Source organism: Anser anser (assembly GCF_964211835.1).
Source record: "Anser anser genome assembly, chromosome: 1".
NCBI lineage: Eukaryota > Metazoa > Chordata > Aves > Anseriformes > Anatidae > Anser > Anser anser.
This window is the reverse complement of record NC_139720.1, coordinates 81,257,024-81,281,297: the sequence shown is the minus strand read 5'-3', so window position 1 is coordinate 81,281,297 and position 24,274 is coordinate 81,257,024. Positions and strand designations below refer to the sequence as shown.

The 24,274-nt window shown below is 38.2% G+C and overlaps 1 protein-coding gene and 1 long non-coding RNA gene across 2 annotated transcripts in view; one reads left to right on the top strand and one right to left on the bottom strand.

Moving 5' to 3' along the window:
• The first annotated feature begins 1,450 nt into the window (after positions 1-1,450).
• Positions 1,451-24,267, top strand: LOC310899797. Its single transcript, XR_014584673.1, has 3 exons — positions 1,451-3,886; positions 21,543-21,667; positions 22,440-24,267. It is a non-coding gene; the product is annotated as an uncharacterized lncRNA (long non-coding RNA).
• LOC310899721 (uncharacterized protein) overlaps positions 17,863-24,274 on the bottom strand; it is a 46,245-nt gene continuing 39,833 nt past the window's right edge. The window contains exons 8-9 of the mRNA XM_083836524.1: positions 21,592-21,660; positions 17,863-18,071 (exon numbers count right to left, since the gene is read on the bottom strand). Coding sequence (XP_083692650.1) covers positions 17,940-18,071; positions 21,592-21,660 — 201 coding nt within the window. The 3' untranslated portion in view covers positions 17,863-17,939. The remainder of the gene's footprint in view (positions 18,072-21,591; positions 21,661-24,274) is intronic.

Genomic DNA, 24,274 nt, shown 5'->3' with positions numbered 1-24,274 from the left:
AGAACTGATAGTCGGAAGCTGATAAGAGACACACAGGTCTGATTTTTTAGAATTTTCTTTCCCAGCCCCAAGCACACTTCTAATTTTTTGAAGCATAAATGAGGAGACGATGCTGGATAGGCAGGCAGTCTCTTTGTTTAATTGCTCTGTTCATCCTCTATCACATGAATACTGCAAGGAGGGAAAATACAGTATTCATCAGATGAATGCCCATTTCAGTTTGCTATTTGGACTTCTAGTTAAATATATAAGAAAAGTTTTGAAGGCCTTCTTAGATTCTGATGGATTTACAACTGAATGGACTGAGACTGATGGGTAAGTTATTATATGCTAATGGTAAAATGAGGTTTTCCTTTTCAGAGCTTCTAAGAACTGGGTGGTTAAGAAAGAGAGGAGGAACTGGGCTTAAGATACATAGATTATGCCAAATATAAAGCAAGATTGTTCTTCAGGTTACTGGGTTGCAGTGAAATATGTGTTGAACCTCAGCCCATTAACCAAGATGTTTCACTTCACATTTTAATCAGAACTACTCTCATTTAGAATAGAGCTGAATTTTGTTATCAATAATAAGATATCTCTCAGAGTTCATCATCATTATTATTAATTAAATATGGATTAATATTAATAATAACAATGACAAACTTGGAGGGATATGTTATTCATAATTATTAATAATTAAAATCATTAATTGCTATTAATAATATTGATGAACTATAAGGTATATGTTTCTTCCATATATCTGTTACCAACACCCAAAAAGTCCATTTTAATTTTTAACCTTGAGGAGGTTTTACCATGGATATTTAATCAACCTTAGTAATTCAGTAGAGCCATATGTTGTTACAGTAGTTGTATGTATGTTTTACAGTGATTAAACCCGATTATTTATCTACATAGATAAACATTGCAGTATATTGCTTTTCTTTTTAATCTGATCCAAACCGGAGGATTAAATAAGACTGTGCAGATAATTAGACTGTGATTTCCTGTCTCAGGCCACTGTTAAAATCTTCATGATTAATAAAATGAGAACTCATCCGAAGAGTAATATATGAGCTTCCTTTCTGTAGAATATTTATTGTTAAACAGGAAGAAAGAGGCCATTTCAAGAGATATAGTACCCACCCATATCTATTTCCTTTCCTCATCCACATATCAGAAAAATTATAGCAGCTTGAAAGCTGACCTGATTAGGTTCTTGCCCTCGGAAGGCTGACCCACACTAGTTTTAAAAGTAACAAAGTGAAGAAAATCAAACATATATAACAGTAAATTCATTTAATCCAGTTAACCAATACATTTAAAAGAGGGCTCTTCTGTATTAAAAATTAATAATAAGCCTGGTGCTTATATCCTCTGTATTTCAAGCTAATTTTTCAAAGGGGAATGAATACCTATGTAAAATTAAAATAAAAATTCTCATATTTAATTTTCTGTTGGACATGATTACAGGTAACCTATTCCATTTCCTTGTTGGTTTTTGGAACTGATCCAAGCCACAGTGAAATCAATAGAATTTTTTCAGATTAATTTTATGAGGCTTAGATTGGACTCCATCCTGAAATACCTAGGCAATGCCACTCTTCTCTCTCTAAAGTCCAATGGGGAAAAAGGTTTTCCACTTAAAAATAATTAAGATGACCCCATGAGAATGATTCCCAATGTCATTATATTTATAAAAGGCAGTATACATTATAGCTTATTATCATTATTCAGTTTTAATGAGTGGACTATGATGAAAGATCCTGGATACTCAAGTGCTTTATGTGTCACCCTCCCACAGAGTATCAAGTGTCACAACAGTATCAAGCACCACACTCCTCAGTGACTCCGTCCAGTTACGTTGCCTGAAAAGAAGACACTGCTTCCAGTCTAAACTGCAAGTATAAACTCATACTTTCTGTATCTGACTATTTTTATAGATCTACAAAGTAGAGTTAAAATTAGAATTAAGGGTTTGGCATAGTGGTCACATGTCAAAAAGCAAACAAAATGAGATATTTTTCATATTAGCAACTCATTTTTTACTGCCGTCAGACAAATCTGGCCCAAGTTTAACTGAAGACTCAGAGATACCTGGGGTCTGTACATTGCTTTCCCTTATGCTAAGTGATCCCAAAGTGTGTTAATCTATTTTAATTAAATTAAGACTTGTATATTTCACAAGAAAAGAAAGGTGCCTTCAGCCTCTGCTTTTATGTCCATGCCTCTCCCTGTATGATCTAGCTTGCTTAGGTATTGCAGAAATCTCAGAACAGGAAGTGGAGCTGAGTAAATAATTTGCCATGAATAATTTACTTAACAATTTTAGTCTTTATTTCCTCAAGTCTTTATTTATTTATTTATTTATTATTTATTATTTTATTTTATTTTATTTATTTAGTCTTTATTTCCTCTGCTCATGAGCAGAACACAATTTCCTCAAATGTACTAATTACTGGTCAGAATATAGTTAGATACTTCCCTCTCCTGGTCTAATCTGTGCAAGGGCCAGCTACAGTGCAGTCACTGCTACTTGTCAGCATAAGTAATATGCTTATGCTATAAGCATAAACTATATATAAACTATGATGGCAAAGAGGCTACAGAAATTAAAGGAAGAAGAGTGAAAAAGTGAGATCTCTCTCTGACTGGAGTGAGGGTCCCTCTCCCTTTAACAAAAGAAGCCAGATGTTGTTGGCTGGGCTGTCTTTATAAGTATTTAAACTAAACACTGACTTCTTATTTTAACTCTGAAGACTGAAGCTCTGCTTTTTCTTTGGAATTCTGGGGAATGGAGCTGGAGCTTAAGGTCCCATTTTCAGAACTCAAGCATTCACTGCAGATTCATCACTCTGAACACCCAAAACTTAGCACTCAAAATTGGTCCACAACACTTATGGGCTTTTCTTCACGCAATGTGTTGTGTAATTTCTTATTGAATTGGCTCCCATGTGCTTTTTATCAGGAGAAAAAAAAATAAAAAAAATAAAATGAGGCAACATAAACTCAGGTTCTGTGAAAGACAAACAGGATTAAGAATATTTAAGTTTACGCCCTTGATTTGCCATAGGGTTGACACTATATCAAGAAAATTCCTATCCTGTATGAGGCAGAATTCTTATGAAGACTGCAGAAACTGGCTATTCCACAAAGCTAAGAATCAAACATCTAAAGGTTGCTTCAAAAACTTGATCTTTTCGAATTAATTTAAATTGGGAACTGGGGGATTTTTAATGCTACACATCCACTGAGACAGCATCAGGGAACAAAAGAGTGGAGTCCAAGCTTGTTAAAGCAACAGTTAGGGCACAGATAAGCAAGATTATCACCATTATGTTGAGTCCCAGAAATTGTGAGTTCAGCCTCCCTGAGACTCTTGGGCTTCCTTTTCTTCCTGAAAAAATATTTTTGCAATTCTTTCTTTCTGCATGCTAATCCTTTGCCACTAAGGTCAATGGAGTCACAAAGAAATATGGCAGGGACAAGCTATAGAGCATCACTACCAAAGCTCCTACTGAATTTAGAGACATGTCTGGTACAAAGAACAGCTCCTAGTGGGTAAGAAAAAATGTCTTATTGCCAGGCCCCCAGACTATGTCCTTGGCATGCTCCCAACATCACATGGCCTAAAGGGAAAATGAAGTACCAAGAACTTATCTCAAACTTTGCTCCCAGCACATTCTCTTGTATTAGCGGTAGATGAACAGATCAGTCATACCTACACTATGTCAAGTTAGCACTAACACTAATAAAAATCTATTCTATTGTGACAGAAGGATTCTCAAGGAGATTGGCTTTCACCTATTGAACAAATCCCTTTCTTATTACCTTGAAGAGTAAGAGCCAAAGTTGCATCTATATCTTCTAGGTATGCCTGTTGGGAAAACTCAAAGTCAGCAAGGTTGGTATCTTGTAAAACACAGCCACAGGCTTATCCAGTATCCGTGTAATAATTTCCAACAGAAATATGTGCGTCACTGGTGGTTTTCCTGTATAGTTTATTGTAAGCAGAGCTCATTTTACAGTCTGTGATGAATAACAGAAAGCAACTGACAAGATGCTGCTGCTGTGGGTTCAGGCATGTATGTGAATAGGATGCTGTTTCTCAGAGTGAATGTTAAGTGGTAGCTCAAAGCTGCATGGCAATGTTCGTGCCTCAGATATCGTGCCTCAGATATCTCAGTGGATTCTGTTAGTGAACACTGGGATTGCTAATCAGATACAAGGGCATTTTATCCCACATAATTTGCAGGTTTGTATAACTGTTGTTTTGTAATTATCCAGATGAAGCTCAGCCTCCCAGAAATGCATTTAAAGATAAAGAACGACAGCTGCCTTGCATATCTATTCAAAAAGCCCAAACATGAAATTTGTGATGAAGGGAACTGATGCAAAAATAAATTTAGGCTCTCTGTCTTAATCTTACAAAACGTGACATGCTTCATTCGGCATTTAGAAGACCAGCTTAATGCAGCGGCATTGGCAGTGCAGCAGGGGATTTTCTCAAGGTATGTACATGATGTCTGCCTGCCTATCTCTGATTAGAATGAAGATCAACGAAAGTAAATTCTGATTAACTCTAATGCGCAACCTGCTGTCAGGAAACTCTTTGTAGTTTGAGCTATCTTTTACAAGTAAACATCTCCTGCTGAATTTCTTTGCTGATGTCAGTGTCAAGTTTCTATGCCATCACAGCATTAGGACTGCTCTTCAGATGATAACATGAAAAGGAATAAAGACTGGCATTCACTTGCAGGGTTTCAGTTTCATTTTGCTTCCAAAGGAAAAAGCTACTCTTTCTTTTTTCCTGGTTTGAAGTGGATGAAAATCAAAATTTGGAAGTGACAGAGAGGGATAAATTTGCTTTATTTGCAATTGTTTTATAAATTTTCCTTCAACTCATCTAACTGATGTGATAGTCAGCAGAAACACAAAATCACTTCATTGCCAAGAATAGGTGATTAGTTTCAAACTTGCATTTGATTTTCTTCTCCTTGAAACACTCTGCACTGGAGTTGTGGGCTTATCTGTTGCAACACTTGATTGAGGCGCTAACATCTATGGCAATACCTTCAAAATCAAGCAGTGTGTGGTCAGGTTAGCTCTGTCAGCAGACCTGCCAAATCACATATACTGGGAATGAGACTTGAGCAGACGATTTGTTCTTGCCTTTGCTTCCATCCAGACCTGAATCTCCCTGCAGGGAGGTCTGCCTCCTGCTCTGGCAGGCACAGGTGGTTAGCCCAACCCGTCAGCCTCATGCTCCAGTAAAGGGGTGATCCAGGGCGGGCAAACTGCAGCCACACTGAGCTCCACCATACAGAAGAGAAGGTGCTTTTTCTGATGGAGTTCAGCACTGAGTACCTATCCAGGGAGGACTGGCCAGGTGATTGCTTGCCTTGCTCGGGCCTTCAGGGGACACTTCAGACTGAATGATCATGATTGAGCAAGTTGCCCTAGGCCAGCTGAGCCTCACTAACAAGGTGGGAAGATGCTCTTAGCCCATCACCAAGATGAAGTGAAGCACATTCTCATAAATTTATTTCATTAAGGATTTAAGATAATGTGTATTATCTCAGGCTGTCTGTGGACTAAAAGCACTCAAAGGGACAGTCACGGTACTCAGCAGTTGTAAGGTAATTACCTACATATCAGTAACTTGTCTTTGGGGATTGAAGGGAATGGACAGAGGAGGCTGTCTGCAAAACTCTGCTCTGTGGAAAGAGAGATGGATGCTTTGCCTCTTTACAAACAACCCACTTTCCTTTAGGATTCCCTCCGCCAACCTTGATTTTTTTTTTCAATGTGTTATCAAACTCTTTCCCCTCTCACTTCCCCATGAAGTGTATGAGCTTTTTGACTCCATCTTTGTATATCACATTTCTAGAGAGTCTTTTACTACCTCTTACTTTCTCTTATGTGATCCCTGTTACTTCTTTCACACACACTGTCTTGGGTGCTTTCTATTTCCTTTTTCTTGCTGCTGCAAAGGTAAGCAGATGTTGATGAAAAAGTGACAAAACCTTTCCCTACAACAGCTCGATGATCTGCTACAAGCTCTACTGAGCTACAGACTAGGACAGAAAACTGGAGAGGTGTCTCACTCCAGGAGTAGAAAAACTCTGAAAGGTAGATACAGGCCTGTTATTTTACAGGAAGTAATTTTTTCATATATATGTACAAATATAAATGGTCACCCGAATTAATTGATTTCATTATTTTCCACTTGTACAAATCTCTCTGTAGGATGTGAGCTGTCATCTGTATGCATCTGAGAACTGTTTCATGAACTATCACAGTGTCTAACACACTAGTCATAGAATCATAGAATGGTTTGGGTTGGAAGGGACCTTAAAGATCATCTAATTACAACCTCTCATGCCATGGGTAGGGACACCTTCTGCTAGTACCCTGTCAGTGTTTTTGATTTTTGAGTTTTTTGATTTTTTGATTTTGATTTTTGATACAAAAAGGCTACACGTACTACTGTATTGCTGAGTTTTGGGCAAGGATGATCTGCGAGAAAGGAAATCTGTGTTTTAAAACACTACACAATCCAGAAGTAAACACAGAAACCCCCAAAAGATCTGCAATATCACCTGTTTTGTGATCCTAAAGTATCTGAACTCTTGATTTTCCCATTTCCCATGCACCATTTTTTGTCATTTCTTGTGGTATGCTGTCAAACGTAAGTCATCAGTAGAAGTGAACAAGAATTTTCATGTCGTTTACCTAATTAATTTGGTCCTTTAACAAAAAATAGCCAGATTTCTTCAAATGGATTAGAGCATAAACATTTCCAGCAAGAATTATGTTTTGTTCAAGTTTCCAATTTGTTTTGCTCATGTATTAATGAAGGTGAACTTCTTCAATCAATTAAATATTGTCAGAAAATCAGTCCAGAAATTTCATACCATAGATGAATTCCTTTCAAAATAAAAAGGAATATTCTGATACAAGTCATTGACCACTTCTTTCTCAAACAAATAAACAAAAAACCTAGTCTCTGTCTTCTAAGGATCTGTTCATATACCTAAAAGTATTTAAATGGCAGAATTAGAGGTGTGTCCATTGTGTATCCAACGTTTCATTTCCAATTTTATTTTTCAGGCCTTATTCTTTATTTTACCCACAATTATTTTTTAAAAGCTGGGTGAAAACTCAATATTTAAAGTGAGTATTCAGTTTCTAAAAAGAAGTTTGAAATTTTGCAAAATATGCTCTGCTTTTATACAGTGTCACAACAGACACTTTACTGGACTTTAAAATACATTCATTCTAATAATACAGCAGTCCTGGAAATCTTAATGTCATTCTGGCACTGAAATCCTCACTCCTCCATTTATGCCAATGCAAAGCACTCATATCACGTGACTTTACCTGTACTTTTATGAGATGAAAACAGAAGTAATTTCTCCTAATTTATGAACGGCTTATTTCACAAATAGGCTTTACAGGAACACTTTAAAGCATGCAAAATGTCTTACTGAAGATAATAACTAGCCCAATCAACACTCACATAACAAGCAAGCAAACATAATCATCTCCCGATACAACTTGGAAATTCCAGAAAATTAATTTTTCTTAAATGAAAAGTCATTTACATTAGCAGAGAAGAACACAAGGAATATAAGGCATTTTTGTATGCACTGCTACCTACCACCTACATAGTCTTATAAATTAAGGCAAACAAAGATCCTTGAGTCATCCCAGGTTGTGGTTTCCCTAGCCCTGCGTTCAATCAAATTCTTACCAAATTAGCCATATAAATGGTATACTGAGATAAAGCAAGCAACATGAAGATTAAATATTCTGACTACAAAAGGGAAGTTTTTCCCCAATTCAGCAAGCACAAGATCAGACCAAAGTTCATGTTTCAAAAGTGAATCTATGCAGAAGTAAAACTGCATTACTCTATGCAGGGAGATAAATTGCACTTAAAAAGTTGCAGTCTCAGGCAGATCCCAAGGCACCTAATGGCTTCATTGGTCAAAACCTTCATGCCAGCACCAGGAGCTAATGCATTAACACAACACAGGACCAGAACACTGCCTGCAGCAGCTGACTCATTCAACAGGAACACTGCTCAAACAGAGTAATGCATACATTGTTTTGCTTTGTTAGATGTATGGAAAGAAATGATGACTTTTTATATTTTTAGTAAAAAAAAGAAGAAGAAAGATACCAATTATAAAATACTGGAATGACATAAGATAATGATCCGCAAGAAGGATAATATTATCACAGCATAAGTATATAAGGCAACAGACAGACAATACATTTTCCCTTGGTATGCAAAAGTGTATCATTTTGGCAATTCTAAAGGACGCTAACAGGAAGTCATCCTTTCATCAGACAGTTGGTTATCAACAACTGCACTTAGTTTAATTATATTTTGACTCTTAATCATGTTTCGTGAAGCACGTAGCATTTCCTTTTCCTTTTGTGAATTCATATGCCATTTACAAAGAAGTATATGGTATGCACTATTTTTCCTGCACTTTTAATGATTACATTTCCCTTCATACTATATTCACAACAGCGATCCAAAATAATCTTTCATTTCTCTCTCCAGCTGTAGCTCTAACAGCTATGTCAGAAGCAGAACCATGAAATCAGCTGAGGTGAATTGCAATGTTCTTCTGCAGTTATCTGAAACTGTATTAAAGGTACTATGGTATTTTAAAAATCTTTTACTGTAAATAAATTCACTCAGTTATCATTTGGTCTTATCCATACTATCAGGTACTAACTGCCCAAACTTACAGAACAGACCAGCAATGTTTGTAGGAAAGTTTGAAATTGCTAAGCTTTTTAGTAGTTAGGTACATTCTCTTCTACAATTAACAGAAAGTGTGACATAATTCCCTACATAGCTATGAAAAATCCAGTAAGGTATTAAAAATATAAAGTAAGACAATAGTTACCATAGTGAAGAGCAGCAGCATCAGATTTTTCGTATTTGTAAAACCTACTTTGAGATTGCATATTCAAAGTCACTGCAGACAAAGACAATAAATTTCTAAAATTTTCATGCTGCTATGCAGGAAGGAAGTTAGAAAAATTGTGTGAGGCAGAATGGCAGCAGCAGGTATACCGTATCAGCACAACTCAGTGGTGCACCTGTAGAAAGGCTGGAAGAATGGAGATTGAATCATGCCCTCCCAGGCTCCCCTCCTGCAAGCACAAAGATTGAGGAATGAGTCCTTATACTTTAAGAGGTGATTTTCACTCACTTTGTGTATTCAGCTGAAGCAAGCCATATGACATTTAGCCACTTTCTGATCTAACAGTTTCTTAAATAAAGCTCCCCATGACAGAAGGCAAAGTAAGGCTCTACAGACACTGCAAAAGAAACATCTACAGACATCAGGAAAGAATCCACAAACATTAGGAAAATGAGAGCTTAAGTCCACTAGTATTCATGTCTTTTCAGCTAATTTCATTTTTTTTCTTGGTATTTCTATGAAAAGTAAACACTGAAAGTTCAGTCATAGATCTTGACTCTTCTCCAATCTTAAAATCAAAGCCACTCCAAGTCCACAAGCATTTGCTTTCAACAGACACATGTAAATATATCTCAGTTCCCATCGCCTTACAAGGCTTAAAATTCAAAATAAGCTTTCTCAAGGCTCTGGGACAGGGTTTGAACAAGGAAATAGTAAGTGCCTTTTAAATTTAATGATATGTTAGATTTAGCTGTAACACTGTTCCCTTTTGTCTGACCCTTCATGTATCTTCACACTCTGCAGTCTGGGGAGCATTGAGGGGTTTCTTGCTGTCTATTTGCCCTGCAAGAGAGGTGCTGAGTACCTGGGGAAAGGCTGAGCTGGTGGACTGATAGGAAGATCAGGGTTACAGGTGAACATAGCTGGAATGCTATAAAAAGCAACAGGAAACCTGTTTTGTAAGTGAAGATAGCATAGAAAAGCGGCTGGGGATAGTTTCATTTCTTAGAAAACTAGTCCTGTTTTCATGTCTCAGCCACAGCTCATCACCTGAACAGCCATCATCATGGTCCTGCATGCTTTACTGCCACCATTTCAGCTGCTCTTTTCTTCTTTTCTGGGCAAAAAAAATTGTATCTCAGCTCAGGTACCTGTGAGTAGGACTTCCGTAACACCAACAGAACAATGGATTTATTCTAGGCAAGGATCTGGCTTCCCATCCTGTCACTGAAATACGAACTAGAGCTGCAGCTTTGAAAAGTACCACTTATTACTGACGCTGAAGTAGCTAGCAAGACTGAAGCAGTTGAAAACTGATGTCTCAGAAAAGCATTTTGGCGTATTCCAGGCATTCTGTTTAGCACTATATTTGTGCCAATGTGATTCCACATGTAATTGAGAAAGCTCTTCTAAGGCATGTGCAGGCCTCTTTCAACAGAAACACATAAATCGAAGAAAAAAAAGTCAGAAAAAAGTCAAATTGATTAAGAAAACTGAGCAGACAGAAAGACTGAAAAACCACAGTGCTCTAGTGCACAAGAGAAACTCCTGTTTGAAATGAAAAAGAAATCCCTCAGCCATTCTCTTGGCTGTGCAAAAAGCAGAACAGGTCAAATGAAGCTTTCAGTTCTGAAGTACATTTTGCTGTAGAAGACCACTCTCAGTCCTGTTTTTTTTTTTTTTTGACTGTCTGTTCATACCCTAACTCCACACTCCACTAACCTAGACAATGATGCTCTTTAGGAATGATGATGGTCACTGGTATCACAAGAGATCCAATAACCCATGTAAACCTCTAGGCATTACACAGCACCTCTTTGAGAACCAAGATGACCAGGAACAGCAGTGGCAGCACAGAGCGCAGGATATGAGCAATCATATCAAGCAAGCAAGGCTTTTTGGGGGCAACCAGGAACCAGAGCTTATTAAGCAGACTATGCCTAGAAGAGTTAGGACAAGAAAATGTCAAAAAGTAGAGCTGAGGAGAAGAGTGTTTCTTCAACAAAGCAGTAAGTGTCAAAATATGCATGTCTACTAAGGGTCAAAGGGAAGATGGCTTGTCTGGCAAGAAAGCAAGTCAGACCAGCAGAAGAGCAAAATGCCACATGGTCACTGAAATGACAGAAAACCAAGACCATGCCAGAAGGGCTAACATATTCATTGTAAGACCATAACACATTCCTGAGAGGAATGGGGAGTGAATGAACACAGGCATTGGCATAAGCAGTCACTTGCAGTTTCCCCAAACTAATCGTTAATTCCACCACAATATAATTCATCCATATAGAATAGAAATCAATCTTTTGAAGCTTTCTACTCTCCTCTTACCTGCAAATGGAAGAAAAAAGATATCTTGATCTGCAGTAACCTTAGATTTTTCTTTCTCCTCACCAGAATCCCAGGTCTCCCCAAGTTCTGGGACTTTGGCCTTTCATTCTCACTGAATACCAACCACAGGCTGCAGCACATGAATATTCTTACAGTATTAAGGACTAAAACCTTCTTCTGTTAAACCTAACCATGTTTCTAAGACACTGTAAGAGAGAAACCCACTTCCAGTCACTCTCTGCTGTTTGGTCTCCAACATGAACATTTTAATCTCCCAAGTCCTCTCCTCTCCATTTCCTGTAAAGGATGCCTGTGGCATTCTACAATCACAGCCTCCATATTGCACAGTTATAGGGAGAGTGGATGGGTCACCCCATGAAGTAGAATGGTCCTAATATTTAAGGTATTGAGGGAGATGAGAAATATTCTTTTCTCTCTTTGTCTCAGGCTATCCAAAACAGTTTTGGAACACAGTTAGTGAAGAGGGCCCCTCAGCTGTGACCCCAGTAGGTCACAGAACCATGTTCTACCATATGCCCTGTCAGGGCCAGTCAAGCTCACCAAGCTCCCATACTTTAAAAGCTTCCAATTAGATTTCCATGCCTTACATAGGGATGCAAGTCTTATTCAACTGCACAGACTGAGAAAAAGCAACAGAAGGCTGAAATGGCAAAAATGATATGGACATCGGACTTCTAAGCATACTACTTTGTAAAGGTAGTGAAGATCTTAGCATGCAAGTAACAGAAGGGCAGCTCCTAGTAACCACAATAAAAAAAAAAAATAGCAGTCTGGGACAGATAACTGAACTACTTTCTGCAAGGCTAAGCTTGAGGAATAAACAGTATAAAAATCAACAACCTTTCACATTAAGGTCAAGTGGTTGTTAAAGTGGTGTCTGTAAAGTCTGTTCTTCTATTTTCTACCTGATTTTCCGCTGATTCATAACATTGCGAACAGCAGACTGGATCACTCATTTCTCTCCCCAGTGTACTTTGTGGTAACATGAAACTATATGCAGCATAGTAGTTTCTTTACCTAGGAGTAATTGTTTTTGGTTTTGTTGTTTGTTTTTTTTTTTCTGAAATATTAAGTATTTTCTTAAATATATTTGTCCACATTCTAAGGAAGAACTATTTACAAATTACAACTGCTTTAGGAAGAATATTACTAACAATAATTTCACGTGGCAGTCTTGACACACCAAAAAAGCAATGCTCTGTGTTGCCCCTAGCAAAATTTTAACCAATAGATATATTGAGAACAGCTGAACAACACAGAAAAAAAATGACCTATGTCTAATTTAAATTTTCACAGATTTGCAAACAGTGGCACCATGGCTATAAAATGGTAATGTAGCACATTCAGTTCTGTATTTAATGAAAGGACAGAAATACAGATTTCTAAAATGTTTTCATAATATATGAAGGTGGGCAGGATGGGTGAGATCTGAGCTGTCTAAAGTCTCTGTGCCAGAGAGTCAGCTAACAGATATTTAATGTGTATGCTGAAGGAAGACTAGCTGGAGGAGTTTTGTGAGTTTGTTGTAGCTGAGGATGGATGTTTATTCTCACAGTTCTTGTTGAGGTGATCAGCTTTGATGATCTCTGTCAGCCTTTTACTGGTTTAGGTGAAACAAGCAATGGCAATGTGAAACACCATAAGGGAGGCCCATATAAAATGCTGAGGAGGAGGAAAGGAAGAGAAAGAAAGGAAAGAAATCCAGGGAAGAAACTGGAGGAAGAGAATTGGGATCACTCATATTTTCTCTTCAAATAGCAAGCTATCACTAAGAGATCTAGGTCTTTTTCCTTGTGATAACAGGAATAATTTACTGATAATTTACTATCTGCATATCAAGCTTTGATTAAACTTGGGCTCCAATCAGCTTTGTATATGTTGCAGGGATGAATCTGGACAGTATGTATCTGACCTAGTTATTTGACTATTCACATAACCAAATCGGCCACAGTTTTCTGACAGAATAGGACCTTAGTCTTGCATATACCAGTTTTGCCTATTTGCTTCAATTCAGGACATTCAGGCATTTCAGTACCACATCTCAGGCTCTCTCTTCCACATCACGCTGTAGCAAAAACAAGAGAGTAGCTGCCAAGCCAAGATCAGCCAAGAAAATAACATTTTACTTTACTTATAGAATCAGAAAGAGTATTATGCAAAATTCTGTGTTTACTCTAGTAAGTAAATCAACATCAGAAAGAACATCTGCAGCATTCTCTGAGTCTAATCCCCTCATAGCAAAATCACAAGTGTTGGCTTTTTTGATTCTTTAAAAGCAAAACCGAAAATCCAGTCCTTGTAATCTTCAATTGAGCCAGTTGGTTGAATGTAAGCGCAAAGAATGAGATGTCTTACCACTGCCTGTAATCTAAATCTAAAGAGACTAAACCCACAGAGATACATTAAAGTCAGGGAGCAAACTGCCCATCAGGAAAGCAGATGGCAAAATAAACAATAATGCAGAAAAAAGAAAAAGTACTAAACCTCTTGCTGGCACTTAATAGTAACATGTGCAGGACAAATCTCACCAGGGTAGAGAATGTTAACAGACTTTTTGTGACAAAATGAAATAGAATTATTTGAATTGACACTTATGCTCTTATAAATCTGACCCATACTATGGGTCAGATTTCATACTATGAAAATACTAATAGCATTTGCCCAGGGGCTTCAGCCTTAGCTTGGGATGCTGAGAGTTGCTTTCATTAGGAGCTGGCATATGATGGAGCCCAGTGTTCCCGACACAATCTGGCTTCTACAGGGAATCCTACTGACTCACAGACAGGAGGAGTCACCCAACAGAGCACAGTCTTTGTGCACTTCTCCGAGCCTATTTCTGCCAAAACTCTGGCCCAAAGGTCCATCTCCAGGGGCTCTCCTTGGGAGTCTGTGCTGCTGAGCCTATCCAGGGTATCACTGCTGCATCTTTATTAACTTTTTCTAGGTCAGTTTTCTCTCTCTCCTTATTATAGTTCTATCAATCAATGCTTTAGCCTTTCTGTTTTCTGTGTCAAATCCCTTGAAAATTTTCTGTGCTGCATTTGGCAAGACAAATTCCATGTATCAGGTACTGCTTTTGTTGTGTGGACTACTGTATCATAAAAAAAAAAAAAAGCTCAATGACTACCTTAACATATTTAAAAATATGATTGCTATATTGACCCACTTCATTGCAGCAATGATCTGTGTATGTGTACCTTTCCTAAAGATATATGAGCACACGTTAGAGAAAATGCTGTTTTCAGCATGTACAAAGTCAGGACAGGAGACTCTCTGATATGAGGTTCTGGTTACTTGGGGCTCCATTTGAACTGCCATCTAGTAGTTGTCTGCAGCTATCTTGCCTCCTGTGGTTTAGATTCACTTTCCTGGGAGCTGGCTTTATTGCACAGTATCACAGAACCATAGAATGGTTTGAATTGGAAGGGACCTTAAAGACCATCCAGTTCCAACCCCCCTGCCATGGGCAGGGACACCTCCCATCAGACCAGGTTGCCCAAAGCCCCATCCAGCCTCGCTTGAACACCTCCACAGAGGGGGCATTCACAGCTTCTCTGGGCAACCTGTTCCAGTGCCTCACCACCCTCACAGTAAAGAATTTATTCCTAACCTAATCTAAATGTACCCTGTTTTAGTTTAAAACCATTACTCTTTGTCCTATTGCTACACTCCCTAACAGAGTCCCTCTCCTGCTTTCTTGTAGGTCCCCTCTAGGTAGTGACTCCCTCAGCCTGTCTTCATAGGAGTGTTTAACAGCACCGGTCCCAATACCACTCCCTGGGGAACACCACTCGTCACTGATCTCCACTTGGACATTGAACAGTTGACCGCAACTCCTTGAGTATGACCATCCAGCCAATTCCTTGCCCACCAAGTGGCCTATCAGTCAAATCCATGCTTCTCTGATTTAGAGACAAGAATTTCATGGGGGACAGTGTCAAATGCTTTGCACAAGTCCAGGCAGATGATGTCAGTTGCTCTTCTCCTATCTGCCGGTGCTGTAACCCCATCATAGAAGGCCACCAGATATTTCAGGCATGATCTGCTCTTAGCAAGGACATGCTGGTTGTCACCTAACACCTCCTTATTTTCCATGTGTCATAGTACAGTTTCCAGTAGCATCTGCTCCATGATCTTGCTGGCAGAGGTGAAACTGACTGTCCTGTAGTTCCCCTAGTCTTCTTTTTTTTCCCTTTTTCAAAAATTGGGTTATGTTTCTCCCCTTCAAAGGGGAAGTTCCTTCAGTCCCTGGAGCACTGTACGAGAGAACAGGCATAAAAGGGAAAGAGGTTACTCTTTACTTTTTTTTTTCCCCCTGATATTTTTCAGTCAGCCAGTCACTTTCCATGTGCTTACCACCATCACAAGGAGTGCCAGCAGACCTGTTGAGTCCAGTAAGAGGGAGAAAAATCTCATCACAGTGTCCATAATTTGTATATCTTGCCAACTGAAGTCCGTCCCCCCCCCCCCCCCCCCCCCCCCCAGTTTTAAACTGTCCTTTTAAAAAAAGCCTTCTACACGTGGCTATCCAGAAAGACAATTTCAGAACAAGATCATACTCTGGTCCTTTCTATCCACCCCTAAGAACTTCTTTTTGCCACAAAGGTAATTGCAAAAACAGGTTCCAACAGCTGACCTGATCCAAGAAGGCAGAAACATCAATACTTCTTCAGCCTCTGACCTTTCTCTAAATAACTCTAGTGTCCTTTACTAGTATTGCAGTGACCTCTAGGGGTCTGATCCAAGCCCACTGGTTTCATTGACCCTTACTGACATTTGCTTATGTCAGACTTCCAAAAAAAGTTTTCTAAGCCTGGAAGGATGAATATTTAATGTATAGATAAAAAATCCAATGTGTCTGATGAGAAGCAGAACAGTCCAAATCTTTCCGGCTCAATGCTGCTGATGTCTGCATGGTTGAAAATGAACTACCTCGGGGTATATGAACCCCTGGTGTTAGTCTGAATGACATTCATGTCCATTTACTTGAAATCTAAATCTGTTTTATTGCATTTCATAACCATATGGAAAATGACAGCATCTCTTTATGCTGAACCAGAGCAAAAACTTCCACTTTTTACACATTTCAGCACAAAAGGAACCACTTTCACTTACCCAGGAGTACTGCAGATCCATATCAGTTAGGGAATAAGTAAGATGTGGGTAATGAGAAGAGCAAGTACAGTTTTCCCATTCTTCTATTTTTGAAATCAAGAAATCACAAGGACAGAGCTGGTTATCAGGAAATGGCTTCCAGTCACTCCACAAATGAAATTCAGCTTCTGAATGGATTGAAATTGTTCCTAAATTGTTAAATTTGGAAGTATATGATCGTCCCAAAGATGCAGAAATAAACTCTGCCCTAGTCTCAGTCTCTTCTTTTCTCCTCACATTGTCTTTCCAGATCTTCTTTTCCTGATTTTTTTTTAGTTTCATGCATGAAGTTAATGCTTCTTCATCCTCTTCAGAGAGATAAGTATCTTCTAAGGTATCTTTAAAAATACAAATACTTGTATTATAATGTGTTGCACTTCAAACAGAAAATAACAGACTTTTTTTTTTTTTTTTTAATTGGTGTATGTTGCATTTTAAATAATGAAACAGCCAAGAACTACATTAGAAAAAATCTTCATAATTAGGGAGATGGAAAAGATTTTGTAGTGGGTCAGACATCTGAGCCAAAAGCAAGATTTATTCTCCATTTTGTAAATTTGTGTCATTCCCTCAAAAGCCTGGAAATTTGTACCATTTCTGCAACGTACATAAAAATTTGCTAATTAGATGTCATATTGCTGCAATAGTTGCAGAGAATGTGAATTTAGCTTAAATACTGGAAAAAGTTCAGATGTTTTTTCTGGATAATTCCTCTCCCACATCTTTCCATTATGAATGTCTTAATTACAAAGTAATTGCTGAAATCTAAATTTCCTCATGTGTTTCAGCTCCAAAAATGACTTGTTTGGAGTAGTGGTTCATCAGATAATTTAAACTCAATTGCTGGTATTAGCTTTAAAATAATCATAAATGCCGATGCATTCTACTTCAAATGTATGCACTGTTAAATAAATGTTGGCAAAATAAGTTCAGATGAAGAACTCCTGCACAGTCAGACCAGTGATCTGTAGGAGGAGACTCAGGAAAATAACCTGTGCTCAGCATCAGTTTAGAACACCACGTCTTATGGTCTAAGGCAATCAGGTATGATGAGATTGACGTTCGTATCATTCCACAGACCTTCTTGCACTCCCAGTTGCTACTGACTCATGGATTAACACTGAAAGTTATCTTTGCATTTGTGAGTTTTGCCTTCCTGATATGAAACATGATACAAAACCAGGAACTACTCTTAAAAACAAATTGTCCTCAGCATGAAGGCCCCAGTGTTATATAATTCTATTTAGCTGAAATCCCCACTTGCAAGATATACCGTTACAAAACTCAAGCTAGTGTGACAGGAAACAGGTTTTCACATTATGAGGAAGTCAGCACTATCACAGTGCTATCACAGTAACATCTATCACAGTGCTATCACAGTAACATCTCAGCTAGAGTTTGAAAATCATGGGTGGAGAATGACGGACCAGGAGAGGATTGTTTATAGTTATGCTCAATACTGTGACATTTGCCAAATGTTGGAAAGAATGCTGATATGATGCTTTACTTACTGAGGGGGATCAAAACATGTTTGACGTCCTCCAAGCTTTGTGTGTTGTTTTTTTTGGTTCGGACCAATTTCTGCAATCGTTTTAATGTTCCCATGGACTCTGCTTTATCATCTGATTCTGTAGCCTGGCAAAAAACCAAAGATGTTAATAGTATTAAAACCTCATCAAACAAACAACAACAAAAAAAAATCTATGGGTAACCTGGTGCTTATTTTGAGAACAGGAAAATCTCATCTTCAAAGAAATAATTATCTTCACAATGGTTTAAAACTTAGGCATTTCCTTGCCTGTGACCAATAGATACAAAAAAAAAAGAAAAGGCAAGTCACAAGAGACATCAAATTTTGATCAGTGTTTGTATTGCTATTTACATATTACTTTAATACTCCACAAATTACTTAATACTTAATTCCAGATTAATTCTAGAAAGAATTTTAATACTTATGTCTACTATGTTATCCAGAATCATTTTAAGTATGCAGAGAAATCCCAGATATGTCAAACTACTGCATTTAAATATGTATGGCAGTGTATTCTGAAATACTGATTGGTATAATTTCTTAAATCAAGGCTTTACTTTCTTTCCTAGACTAAAGGGCAATGGCATAAATGACAATTCAGATCTATTATTGTGCAGTTCAATAATGCCCAATTGGAATAACTCAAGGTTTGGGTTTTACAGACTCTTAGAGAGGAACTTAGTGAATACGTGGCCATCTCACATGCTTTCAAGTTGTATTAAACTAGCAGTTGTCTTGCAAATCAGTCCAGAAACAGTTGAGTTCTCTTTCAGTCTGACTTAAAATCCTCTCTGCCTTCTTAGGGATCTTGTAAATAAGGACTAAGCAGATCCACCTTAAAGCTCTAGTAAGCTTAGGGTCCTTTTACAGCTTGTATCTGAATATTCATCGTCAACTGCGGGTCAAATCCAAACATTGTTAGATTAGTCATGTTCTGATTTATTTCAAGCCCTTGTCTCCTCTTCCAAATTCAGGATAGCAGGACTGCAGTTTTAGCTTATTTAAGGACAGAAATTGAAGTATAATTTTTCAGTCTCCCATTGTGTGATGTCTTTGTAAAATGAATCACAAGGGACTTAAAATGCTAATATTGCTCTGTTAGATGAGAACTCTCGTAGCAATAATCATTTTTTCACTTATAAGTAATGATACAAAAGCAACATGATGACTGAGGTATGATCTGGGATTTCCATCACGGAGACATCAAGATAAATAGAAGATAATCTATTCAGATAATTTTTTAATGTCAAACTCTAATCCTCTTTGCTTTTCATTGGGTAGAGTCTACTGTTAGTGAAACGTCATATGTACTTAATAAATGCTGGAACCCTCTTTTACAAAGAAACAAAGCTCATGCAGTATCAGTTAGTGATGGGACAGCTTTTAAATGTACAGTATTTTATTTTGGTTTATCTAAGTATTAAAACCCAGAAGTTTAGGTTCCTATCCAAAAGAAATAAAACATTCTTTTCTGTAGAAACCAGATAGACTAACAAGTAAACTGATCATCCTGGTCTCACACAATTTAGGTGTGTTTTCCTGGCAAGCTTCAGCCAGAGCTTTTTGAGTGTTAAAGCTTTTTGAAACTGTTAAATGTTACGCTTTGGTTTCAAGCAACTTTCTTCTTGCTGTTTGTTTTATCTGGAAAGTAGCATCTCTGGTTGCTACTGTCCACAGTATGGCAGAAGGAAGTACAGTGATACTGGTTGGACTAATAATGATGGATACTAATTTGGAGTATGCTACTTTCCAGTACCTTCTTCCTCTGTGCAAGGGGAATGATATTCAGCAAGGAACACTGGGGGGATACTGGAAGCCAGTACACAGAGCAATAAGACTCCCCACACAAAAATTGTTAAGTTCAAACACATTTAAAGACCTTTGCCTTTGTTTTTGTTGTTGTTTGTATGTTTGTTTTCCTCTGTGTTTTAGGGTCAGAGCATTTGTTTGTCTGAATATTAAGCTATGCTTGTATTTTGCACAATTAGTGACCAAAGCTATCTATAATTAAAGAATCATAGAATGGTTTGGGTTGGAAGGGACCTTAAAGACCCTTTAGTTCCACCCCCCCCTGCCATGGGCAGGTACACCTTCCATTAGACCAGGTTGCTCAAAGCCCCATCCAGCCTGGTCCTGAACACCTTCAGGGATGGGGCAGCTTGTTCCAGTGCCTCACCACCCTCTGAGTGAAGAATTTCCTCATAAAATCTAATTTAAATCTCCCCTCTTTTAGTTTCAAACCATTCCCCCTTGTCCTTTGTCCGACTGAGCAAAAAGTTACTCTCTGCCTTTTTTATAAGCCCCCTGTAGGTACTGAAAAGCTGCAATAAGGTCACCCCTGAGCCTTCTCTTCTCCAGGCTGCACAGTCCCAGCTCTCTCAGCTTTTCTTCATAGAAGAAAGCTCCTGAAGCTATCTATAAGCTAAGGATTCCCTCAAGAATAAGAATATTCTTTATTTCACTGCTTAAGACATATCAGTCTTGCAAAATGTTGTCACACTACAAATAAAAAAAAACAAAAACAAAACAAACATACAAACAAACAACAACAAAAAAACAAACACAACATTGTCCAAGAAAAATCACAAGCTGTGTTTTAGCTGCAAATAATTTGCATGAAGTGTACATGAATAATTATGGACAAAAGTATACATTTAAAAATGTACTTATCAATATGTATTACAGAGAAAGAGTTAAATTGTGTCTGGTAAACAGTTCTCAGTTTATCCTAATATATTCTAAATACCTTAGAAATCCTTGCTCACTGAGATGCTGTAAGGATTGACCTGGTGACAGAAATACAGCAATTTGAAAGCTAAATGTAAAACACTGTTGGCCTGATTCCAGCTATCTGTCCTGTAGAGCACTCCCTTTACTGGGTGTAACTGCATTAATTTCAATAAAAGTACTTGCACAGCATGTCACTTCTCAGCATAAAAAATTTAGTCATGGCAGAGTGTAGTCTTTGTGATTTTCCCTGAACTCGTTTGCCTTTCCCAAAGAGCTGTAATGATTTGATCATGACTAGTTTTGCACTTATATTCAGAGTACAATATAATAGTAAGAAGGCAAAAATTATTGCATGCTTATTGTGTCTATGGTGCTACTATTATTGTAATGTATAAATTTTTTGAAAGTTGCAGTAATATTCCTGTTGCACATGACTATTAAAGTAGTACATGATATAGAACGTTCTACCATATTTGTACACAGAGTTCTGTAAAATTTGGATAAATTTTATGTTAAAAATGTCAGTAAAGACACAATCAACCAATACACAAACAAGTACTACGCAAACCTTTTTTGTATGCTCCTGCCCATATATACCAGTTTAGCCTTTAAATATTGACATTACTTTAGTCTGTTTCTCTAGCTACTGAACAATAACTTCAGAGCCAAACTTAGCAGGCTAGGATTATAGGTAGATTTTATCTCGTGGAATCACAGAGCTATAAGATATTCTATAAAAGATAAAGAAATATGATTAATAGCATGAATTTGGATAAAGATCTTTCAACTTTTAGGGAAGCCACATGCAGTAAAGGAAATCCTATTAAAACATCATGTTCTTTCAGGCTGCTATCCACTGATGAAAAAAAGTGAACAATTTTCATGGCAACTCACCATTTCACCATCACCAGCTGCTCTTGGATTGTGAACTCGTGGTGGAATCCACTGCTCATAATTTATCACCTCGATGGTAAGAAAAGTAAAAAAGAAAAAAAAATGCAACATAAATAATTACTATCATGTCATTGAATACAGGTTGAGAGCTCAGCAGTCTTTCAATGAAGTACTGTGTGCATACAAAAGCAATTGCTGACAGACACCAGCTGCTGACACCCAGTGAAATCAGTTTGATATCAAGCTGTGTTAATTTCCTCAGCTATCTGGGACATCTTGGAAGCATCAGCGTATGCATTAAATCATGGGATGCTTGGATCTCATCTTAGATCTTGGCTCTCCTTTCTGTGTGAGCAGGAAAGCCCCAGAAGTCTTTCCTCAGCAAATCCCTGGTTGAGGAACAAGTGTCACTGGTGCATTTCTACAAAGAGCCTCATTCATTTTGCTTCTTTTTTTGCCAGAAATGCTGAGCCCCAGGGGTGTGAGTATGAATTGGATTAATAATGCAGAGAAAATGGGATGGTCCTCAGAACTAAGCAAAGACAAGACTATATACACTTTCATCATCTGCCCACAATCCTTTTCTTGGTTGCAATGTCCTCGTGAAAGGAACATCGTGAGAATACACTTTCCCTGGGGCACTGATGAAGTCCCTGGTGGGCAAGCCTGACAGTGCTTATAGCTTATCAGTGAAAGTAATGAACGCTAGCCTCTTTTCTTCATGAATATGAATGACACTTTGAAGGCTGAATGCAACCTGAGAATTTATGTGAGAAATGAGGCATGAAACATTTTTGAAAATGTATTAACCCAAAACTGTATTACTTCATATTTTATTTCTTTCCCAGTGTGCTACAAAGAGCTTGAGCTATCAAGGGAGCCCTGCTAGACATGAACAAACAAGAACAAAGAAAAGAAAAATAAATGCAGATGGTAAAGCTATTTTTTATGGTAAAGTTCAATTATTACAGTGTTTCTCATGCTGTGTCCCTCTACCTGTATTTCTGTTCCAATCTCCTGTTTTCCATTGTTTACAGACTGAATGGAATGGAATGAAATGAGCTTCTAGTTAGGAACTGGAGAGGAACTAAAGTTTTCATGAGGCACTCAGAGAAGTTTATTTGCTTTAGAGGGAGCTAAAATATTCATTTATTTTAATTGTTCTTTTTTTTGCACATTTGGCTCTTCCATGTCTCATAGAATCACAGACTCATGTCACCTCTGTGGAACATCTAGTTAGAGAAGGTTTGCTACAGCAGGTTGCCTGCGTCTGTGTCCTGGCAGATTTTAACCATCTCCAAAGATGGACATTCCCTGGCCAATCCGAGCATCCTCTTCCAGCCACCCTCACAGTTAAAAAAAAAAAAAGTGCTTTCTTTATGTTAAAGGGAATTTTCTGTATTTCAGTTTGTGCCCATTGCCTCTTGTCCTATCACTAGGCACCCCTGACAAGAGTTGAATCTCTTTTCTTTACTCTCCCATCAGGTATTTATACACATGGGTTGGATAGAATCATAGAATAGCTCAGGTTGGAAGGGATTTAAAGATCCTTTAGTTCCAATCCCTCTGCCATGGTCAGAGATGCCACCCAGGGCAGGTTCAGATCAGGTTGCCCAGGGACCCATCCAACCTGGCCTTGAACACCTCCAGGGATGGGGCATCCACAACCTCTCTGGGCAACCAGTTCCAGTGCCTCACCACCCTCTGAGTGAAGGAATACCCCTGAGCCTTTTCTGTTTTAGGCAGAACAAATCCAGCTCTCTCAACTTCTTGTATAACACGTGTTCCAGTCCCTTAACCATCTTTGTGGCTTTTCACTGGATTTACTCCAGTATTTCCTTGTTTCTCTTGTATCCAGGAGCCAATAACTGGATTCAGCGCCTGTATGGAGTGGGTCAGCTCACCAGTGCTGAGCAAAGGAGAAGGATCACCCTCCTCAGTTTGCTGGCAATACTCTGCCTAATGCAGCCCAGAAGGCTGTTGATCTTCTTTGCTCCAATGACACATTGCTGGCTCATGGTCAGCTTGGTGTCAACCAGGACTCATTGGTCCTTTTCTGCTAAGCTGCTTTCCAGCCAGTTGGCCCCTAGCCTGTACTGAGGGAAGGGGTTATTCATCCCCAGGTTCAGGACTTTGCACTTCCCTTTATTGAACTTTATGAGGTTCCTGTTGGCCTGTTTCTCCATCCTGTTGAAGTCCCTCTGAAGGGCACAACCCTCTGGTGTATCACTTTCTCTGCTGCTCACAGCTCACCAGCTGATGAGTTGTTAACTACATTTATGTTACTATTATTATGCAAACCCAGGGGTCAGAATTCCTTATTTGCTCATACTAGTGGGCTGATTAATGTAGTATTATGAAGAGTAGACATGATATATGTTTATATAAATTCAAAAAGCATTAGAATACATGTGCCAAAAGGACTGATATCAATATTTGGTACAGGTCTTGCTTTTCACAATTCTAGCACATCAATTTAACAGAAATGTGTTTGTTCAGGAAAACAAAATGTTTTCTAAGTAATAAAACCCATATGTTCATCATAATGAAAACTACGCACAGCTCAGGTAGTCATCAGTCTTCTTTTGAGCTTGGCTTTTAAAATACACAGGTATATTGACCATGAAGTATATGGTTGGCAAATTCATACTGAATGGAAAAAAGAAATATGCTTGATGTTTGA